General features: G+C 38.7%; 1 protein-coding gene across 1 annotated transcript; it reads right to left on the bottom strand.

Moving 5' to 3' along the window:
• Window positions 1-3,981: 3,981 nt before the first annotated feature.
• LOC148940414 (protein CFDP2-like) lies at window positions 3,982-4,788 on the bottom strand. Its single transcript, XM_089105549.1, has one exon. The coding sequence runs from the start codon at window positions 4,786-4,788 to the stop codon at window positions 3,982-3,984; it is 807 nt and encodes a 268-aa protein (XP_088961675.1).
• Between the last annotated feature and the right edge of the window lie 4,417 nt (window positions 4,789-9,205).

Raw genomic sequence — 9,205 nt, 5'->3', positions numbered from 1 at the left:
TTGATCACTTTTTTTCGATGTTTTTCTCATCTGTTCCTTACAAGAAGAATCAATCCCTTTGTATGTTTTCAATATATTGTAAGCAGTAGCCTTTTCTATGTGATTACTACGATAAAAATCATCATTCCTGTATTTGTTTGTTTTGACGAGACCAATTTGACGTAATACTGACGATACTCTTCATTTTCTCTGTATTTAACGTTTCTCTGGATTAATGCAGACTTGATAGTACTCAGGCGGTAAGTATTGTCGTTTTTTATCTATCTTTCACATGTTCTGATGAAGACTTGACGTAATTCTGACGACACTCTTCATTATCTCTAGATTGATGCAGACTTGATAGTCCTCAGGCGGTAAGTCTCTTCATTTTTGTATCTATCCTTCACATGCTCTGCTGCAAAATTGACGTAATTATGACGATACTCTTCATTATCTCTGTATTTAATGTTTCTCTGGAATGAAGCAGACTTGATAGTTCTCAGGCAGTAAGTCTCCTCATTTTTGTATCCATCCTTTAGACGTTCTGATGCAGACTTGACTTAATTCAGACAATATTCTTCATTATCTCTGTATTTAATGTGTTAATAAGGCTTTCTATTCTAATTATACGGTCCTTGTGTTTCAGTAGCCGTTCTTAATAAATGGGACAAACAGTAAATATGTGACATAAACAGCAAGGTATTGAAGAGGAGGCAACTCTTCATATACGGAATAATTTCTGTTCGGTTTGAGTAACAAAAATTATTACGTATATAAGGGGGTTCGCCCCCTCGTCTCTTTACGATAAAATCACAAAGGCCGTTTAATTAGAATAAATAGTTTTTTGAAAGTACTAAGAAAAACTTTAGCGTAAAGAGCGAGGTATTTTTAAAAATCCTAGCCACAATATATTTTTGATGAATCCGCCGTTATCAATTGAAATCAATTGAAATCAGACTTAAGATTAAAAATAATATTTCCTTAAATAGAGACTTAGGGGAATATACACTAAATGCTCTATACACAAATTTAATTAAAAATTGTCTTACAAAATATTAAAAAAAAACAATAGACATTAACACAGAACGGGTCACGAAAAAACTTTGGGGTTAGCTGCCAAAAAGGCTGGATTAGCAATAAGAACGTGTTTTTAAAGTATTTTTCTTTCATCTCATTGAATCGCATTGTTTTACCTTACTTTTTATTAGTCCTGGTTGAACTTCGATGCAGTAAGGATGCTACGACTGCTTTGAAAAAAGTTTTATTTTTGGTTTGATTGGTCGCATGTTGCTGTGAGTTTTTTTTTCTTTTATATATTTTTATTTTGCTGAGGACGGCCCTTCGACATAGGGCCAAAATATTCATTCAAATTATCTCCATTGTCTTGCAAAAAAATTTCCCTATTGTTCTTCGTGCTTTTGTTTTCTGTTATGGAAAGGCAGTGTGGTCTTCTTTGCTATTTTTGTAAACCCCTCCCCCAGCCCCCCAACAAAAAAAAATCCCCCTGAAAATGTCTGTATACTTTGCAATAACCTATACTATATGTAACAACGGGCAAAGTTCAAAACTTGCAGCCCTTCCCGTGGGGACTATGGGGGGTTAAGTCATTCTTAGAGACATAGTTTACATATTCATCCTTATTAGATTTTGCTGAACAAAATGACTTGACTTACTTGACTTATGTCCCATCCGTCCTTGGAGGCTCTTCTTTTTGAAGAGGCTCTTTTTTTGGAGGCTCTTCTTCGTTTTGGGGCCTCTTCTTTAACCAGTTCATTAATGTGCCTCCTGTAGGTTTTTCTGTTGTCGGCCAGGCGACAGAGTTGTGGCAGGTTGTAAGGTGAAAAGTTTTCTTTCCATCTCTTCAAAGGGCGATTTCTGGGTCGAGAACCGTGTACTTGTCCATCGAAGGTTATCTTCGGGAGACGAGTGCTAGCCATGCGTTGTGTATGTCCAAGCCATTTGAGTTGTTGTAGTTTTATTTTGTCCAGTATTGTAAATTTGACTTTCAGATTATGGAGAAGCTTGGAGTTAGAGATTCTGTCATGGAAGGTGATACCCGCGATGCGTCATAAGGATTTGGTTTCAAAGGCAGGTAGGCGGCGTTGATCGTCTGTTTTAAGCGTCCAAGATTCACAGGCATAGATGGCGATCGGAATAATAAGGGAGTAGAAGAGTCTCGTTTTGAGAGTTGTTGTTAAGTTCTTATTCCTCCAAATGGGCATCGGAGCTTTAAAACTGGAGTTTGCAAGTGTCAGGCGTCTCTTGATGTCTGAATTGGTTGTTATCATAAGTAAGTAAGCTCACAAGGTAGGCGAAGCCTTCCATCCACTCAACGGTACCTTCACCAAGCTAAAGGCTGAGATTTACGTGTAAACCGAATTTGCATGAACAGTGCATGACTTTCATTTTTGAGGTATTGATTGCTATCTCGAAGAGGTTGGTGGGTGACTGAACGCTGTTAGCCTGAGATTGTAGATCTTGAAGGAACTCGGCTATTAGGACTATGTCATCAGCAAATGCCAGTTTGTCTATCACCACTCTTCCGACAAGGGCGCCGGGCGGGTTATCTGTGAGTGAAAGGGCTGCAGTTAGGAAGAGATTAAACAGCTCCGGTGATATTAGGCAACCTTGAAGTACTCCGGTAGAGGTTTTGAAGCTATCGGTAAGTCGCTCTCCATTCATGACGCGGCTACTGAACTTCTTATACATGTCTTTGATCAGCGAGATCAGGTTGGATGGGATGCCAAAGTAAAGAAGGATGTGCCATAGACCTTCTCTCCATATCCGATCAAAAGCTTGTTTAAAGTCTATGAAAAGGTGGTAGATGCTGCGGCCACGTTCGCTATACTTTTCCATGATCTGCCGAACAGTGAATATCTGATCAATTGTTGATCTATTAGGTCGGAAGCCGGCTTGGTATTCCGGAATGACCAGTGAGGAAATGGCTCGTATATGCCCGAGCATGACTCTGGTGAGGATTTTTGCTGCGTGGCTGGTAATACTTATTGGGCGGTAGTTGTCGCAGACAGCTTTAGAGAATTCTTATGCAGGAGGATCATCGTGGCTTCGCACCAGGGTGAGGGGAAGTGACATTTTCCCAAGTAGCTGTGGCAATTTTGTGGTAAAGGTCAAGGAGTGGTTTGCAGTTTACTTTCAGTAGTTCGGGCTGGATTCCATCGGGGCCGGCAGCTTTGTTTGTCCTCAAGTCTCTGATAGCTGCTTCTATTTCAGAGTGAAGAGGGGGAGGACTTGGATCTGTAGAGGTTAAAGGGAAAGTATTCAGAATCGTAGGGTTTTGGAGGATTTACAGTTTCAGTTTATTCTCAAAATAGTTTTCCCATTGTAAGCGGATTCTATCTGCGGAGTGTATTTGGTGTCCCTGTTTGTCGAGAAGGCAGAACACTTTTATTCCCTTCTTTTTGGCCGAGTTTAGTAATCTTCTAAGCATGTAGTGGGGGTCTTTTTTCTTGATGGCTAATTCATAATGATCATAGACTTCTTCAATAAAAGAACGATGATCACGTCTGATGGATTTCTCCATATTTCGCTTGAGCTGCCGTTACTAGTCCCTACTTCCTTTATCATACTTCCTTATGAGTTGGCACTTTTTATCGCAGAGTGAAATGATCTCATCTGTTATTCGAGGTATTTGAATGTTTTTTTTTGGGTACCCAGTCTGGAATGAGTGACGTCACATATGATATTTGCGCTGCTAGCCACCAGGTTGTCAATATCTTCCTTAGACAGGACAGGTGGAGATCTCGACGTGAGCTCCGAAATTTTTTCGGATAGAATGGTGATATAGGTCATACGTGTGTTTTCGTCTTTCAGTAGATCTACTCGAAACTTGGGGGTTTTCTGAGATAACTTTGTTGCTGTTTCAAGTCTTGTTTTGAACTTAAACATGACAAGCGAGTGGTCGCTGTCAAAGTCGCCACCAGCTAGTGTGACTGTGTTTAGGACAGACGTTTTGCAATGTCTAGACTCGAGAATGAAGTCTATTTAGTGTTTAGTTTTTCCATCTGGCGAAGTCCAGGTTGTCTTACGATCAGATCTGTGCTTAAAGAGTGTGTTTGTAATGACTATATTGCTGTCTCTGCAGAATTCCATAAGGCGTTCTCCTCTTCTGTCCATTTTTCCATTTCCAAATTTGCTCATTAAATCTTCGTATCCTGTGTGGTTTTTTCCGACGATGGCGTTGAAGTCACCAATAACAAAGATTATGTACTTTTTAGGGACAGAATCAACCAGACTTTGAAGCTGGAGATAGAAGTTTTCAGACTCTTTGTCGTCTCTGCTGGAATCCGGAGTGTATACTTGGATAATTGTGAGGTTGGTTGGTGAACCTTTCAGGCGGATCATGATGATCCGTTCCGTGAGTGGGGTTACGGATATTAAGGATTTTCTTGCTTTATTAGACAGTAGGAAACCTAAACCTTGTCGATGTTTCTTATCATTACGTCCCGAAAGTAGAAGGGTAACATCTCCATGTTTCTCTTCACCAGTGACTGGAAGATGGGTTTCGGCGAGACCGATAACGTCCCAGCTGTACCGTTTTATCTCTCTTAGGAGTAGGTCTATTTTTCCTTGTTTAGCGAGGGTTCTAGTGTTGAGGGTACCTATTGACATAGTTATTTTTGGAGAAACAATAGCCTCCAGGGTTGGAGTTGTCAACGTAGATATATTCGCGCGATTCACGATTGTCGAGTCGTCGGCTGCCCCGGACGCGGTATCTCTTAACGCATTATCGTCGGTTACCCCGGACGCGGTAGCACTGGTTCTCATATTTGATCTCTTATTCGTATTCATAATTATCATTAAAATTAAAGAAGGGGTTCCTTGGCTGGCATCGGGACAGCGGTTAGCCACTCCTCTCTGTCCCTAGCAGGGGCCGACTGTATCTATTACCGATAGTGCGGTCTTTTGGTGTCCTGCAACACCAGCAATTTAACCCATTGCTGGGAAAAGATTTGTGACTGACGGGACGTATCCATACGCCGATGGGCCCTGCCCAGTGCACATTAGAGGGCTCATCCTTCTCCTCCGTCTGAATTTAAGGCCCCCAGACGAGGGTGCTCCAGCAATATTTCAAGACTCCCAGAGACTGGGTCCTCCCTTGGTCCGCGCCTCACTACCAATGAGGTACCCTACATATCTGCAGGACGTTCCCCTATCCGCCACCTGGGGACGCGCTGAGTGGCCTGGGGCAGGCCCCACTGAGAAATCTCAAAATTTCGATCAAGTGTCTTTGGGAAAAATGAGCGTGGGAGGGGGTCTAGCTGCCTTCCAATTTTTTGGTCACTTAAAAAGAACACTATAACTTTTAATTTCCGTTCGAATGAGCCCTCCCAGTATATTCTAGGACCATTGGGTCGATACGATCATCCCTGGGAACACAAAAAAAACAAATAAACACGCTTCCGTGATCTTTCTTCCGGTGAAAAATGCAAAATTCCACCTTTTTGCAGATAGGAGCTTGAAACTTCTTTAGTAGAGTTCTCTAATAAGCTGAATCTGATGGTGTGATTTTTGTTAAGGTTCTTTGACTTTTAGGGGGTGTTTCCTCCTTTTTTGGAAAATACGGCAAATTTTTGCAGACGTTTAACCGTTGATGGGTAAAACAAAACTTAATGAAACTTATATATTTGAAATCAGCAAACAAATCTGATTCTTTTTATGTATCTATTGGTATCAATATTCCGTTTTTACGAGTTTCGGTTACTATTGAGCAGGGTCACTCCTTACTTACAGTTCGTTACCACGAACTGTTTGATGTCACTGCTAAGTTTTAATGTCACTCCTAAGCTTTAATGTTGCTCCTTACTTTTAGTTTAAAAAAAATTGTTTTTTTTATTTAATTTTTGAACATTTTTGAATTAATGCAGACTTTGATTTTGGCTCACCGCACATGAATAACTGAAACAAAATGTGCATATTAATTTTACTTTTATTTGGTTAAATGACTTTCTCGAAAGTTATTTAATTTCATTTACGAACGTTTTTATTAGTAATAAGTATACGTAACTTACGAATTAACTTACGTAACGAACTTCTATGTTCACATGTTTTTAATACGTATATTAGGGGGTTCGCGCCCTAGTCAATACCTTGCTCTTTACGCTAGAGTTTGAATTTGTTTCCAATTCTTAATAAAAGGATTCCTTAATCACAAAGGCCGTTAATTTCAATCAATAGCACTTATGAAATTACAAAGAAATCTTTGGCTTAAAGAGCGAGGTACTTACTAGGGGGCGAACCCAATCATATACGTAATAATTTCTGTTCATTTTAGGTTTTATGTTGCTCCTTGCTTTCAAGTGAAAAACTTTTTTTAAATTTAATTTCTGATCGTTTTTTTAAATAATGCTGGAAAAACCGGTGCCTCCTTCATAGCAATGTCCCTTCCCCCATGAAAACTCCCTCCATGGAAAGATCCTCACAGAAATCCCCTGACCCCCCACCCACTACTAGAAAAATCCCTCCTGAAAACGTCTGTGTACTTCCCAATATCCAATACTATATGTAAACATTGTGTAAAGTTCATAGCTTTCAGCCCAGGGGAATCGGAGACTTTGGGGGATTAAGTCATCGAAAAAGACATAGTTATTATATTTTCGACCATGCTGAACCGTGGCTATCTCAAAATTTTCATCTAGTGACTGGGGAAAAAATGAGCCTGAGAGGGCGCCTAGTTGCCTTCCCTTTTTTGTTCACCTAAATAGGGCACTAGAAATTTTAATTTCCGTTCGAATGAGCCTTCCCACGATATTCTAGGACCTCTGGGTCGATACGATTACCCCTGAGATAAAAAAGAAGCTCATTCATATAATATCAACCGTAGAAACTTCCCGCCATTTCAATCTGATTAACCCCCCCCCCTTCGTTATAAAACTAACGGGGGGGGGGGCTAGTCAGATTGAAATGGGGGGAAATTTCGAAGGTTGTTATTATATGAATTCTTTCGACTGACCCTCGATTCTACTGGTAAAGAACCTTAACACAAGGCATAGCCAAGACATCTAGGGTCGTCTTACTACTAAGTTTTTTTTAATTACCAATACATCAGGTCACAAGGCTCAGATTCCTTAGGGAGCGATTTGGAGGCACAAAAGACTACTTTTCTGAGAACTACTAACGTGAAGAGACGTAATTAAGAAAGTAATGGATTTATTTTTGTTCACATGAGAGAAACAGGACTGTGTACAATAACGTCAAATATAAGGGCACTTTTTACACTGGTACGGGCACTATGGTTACAGAGCACAATTGTTATTGCATCAAGTCCGAAACTAATCTCATAATAGACTCAGAATTAACTTCATAAAAACTGACAATATATTTTTCATACACCGAAAATAGACTACAACTGGACTCTATCTAGACTGAAAAGTGACTGACTCCTTAGCTGCAAATCCTTGCTTCTATACTTTTCGAATTTGCCTAGGGTTACCTTAAGGCACCCCTTGAGATATGTCCCCCGTTTTCCTATTGGACTAAGAAACACATAATTCAACAACCTTTAATTCCGCGTAATTAATTACTATGATTCTGAAATTTCAGTATTTTTCCTGTCAAACAACGTATCACTTTTATGTTCATTCCTAACGACCTGTCACCTAGTTTCAAGATAGCTTATAATTTATTGCGATGAAACTTTGTTTCGGACAATACAAATTGAATACATTTGAATACTTTGTATCTCTCGTGGCTATTTTTTGTCTAATAAATTCTACATTTGCTTGACGGTTTGGTGATTAAGGTTCCTAAGAATAAACTGTATTGTTGATCTGACGCTATACTAAAGTGATATGTCATTGAATTCAAATAATAGCTTATATGACTAAGCTGCAATACATATAAATGCGAATTAAACAACTGATAAAAAAGCGAATTAACACACACTATTAAAAGGTTTTAACTTAATATCTGGAAAAATGTCACTTGTTTCATCTGTTTCTTAATATGTTTCTTAATATTCACTAGAGTTAAATGATAGATACATAAGACTTCACACTTACTTCATCATCCTACGTGTTTCTATAATACTCATATGCGCTGTCACTTTATTTTGGCTTCCATCGAATTTATGTTTGGATTGGCTAATTGTTTATTGGTTCGTCTTCTTGGTTTTCCATTTTTGCACTTTATACTTGGGAAGAAGAATTTCAAAAACATTTACAAGTTGCATTTCCCGTATAAAATTGTCCGTGCACTGTTCTTCTTATCATATACGATGGGCTGGTTTTAAAATTTTTGTAAAGCATAACACTTTTCTTTGCAGGTGAATCAAAACTTAATTTCATAGTCTGTTTCAACATCCTGTCCTTGATTTGTTTTTAGGATACATAATTGTCGAAGGATTGATTACTGGTATCACTATGTTAATATTTTGGTTGTGTTTTTCTTCTGGGCACTTTATCCCCGGGAAAATTTTAAATCACGTACAGTCTGTGTTTCCCGTAAAATTGTTCATGTCTGGCTCTTCTTGTTATGGACGATGAGCCGGTTTTGCAACATACAATAATATTTACTGATGGGTGGAAACTTGATCTTGGGGTCTGTTTAAATATATTGTCTTTGATCCGTGATTAAGATACGTAATTGTTGAGGGATTAACCTCTGGGATTACTTTCAGTCCTTAGGATTTAATGTTTGAGACTTTACCGTGTAAAGAGAGTTACTCGATGGATATTATGCAGTTTTATGACATGCTGGTCGATGGGATTTTTGAGATAATTGTCATTAGGTGATTATGGGGTGTGCTGATCGATGATATTATTCGGGGCAGTGTTACCTGGTAATAGGTTGTGGTAACTGCGATTATCATCACAACATTGTCTTCTGGGATTTTTCTTGTGAGTACTCTTCGTTGGTTGACGAATGATGAAAGTAGATGCTACTAGGTTGTATCTGTGCCTAGTTGCATATATGCAATGATTGATTTTCATTAGATTACTCCAACTCCTAGAATAGAAATACCTAGGCAGAATCACATGTTTTCTATAACGGTTATAGTGCAATACATGAAACGATAGTATATAATATAATTAGATATACTTAACGGAAATTAATGTTTGATGCAATAGTTGTAACTGGTTACATTGATACTATTAAATCAACTAAACGACATAAGCTCAAGAAAAATCTTTACATATGTCTTGGTGTTTGTTTTTTATACTTATTGCAAATATATTGGATTACTGTTAGAGTTCAGTAATCGTTAAAA

Source organism: Artemia sp. Qi Xiang Cuo, chromosome 19, assembly GCF_049724085.1.
Source record: "Artemia sp. Qi Xiang Cuo chromosome 19, ASM4972408v1, whole genome shotgun sequence".
Taxonomy (NCBI): Eukaryota; Metazoa; Arthropoda; class Branchiopoda; order Anostraca; family Artemiidae; genus Artemia; species Artemia sp. Qi Xiang Cuo.
Note: the sequence above shows the minus strand (reverse complement) of the source record. Positions and strands in the feature narration are given on the sequence as shown.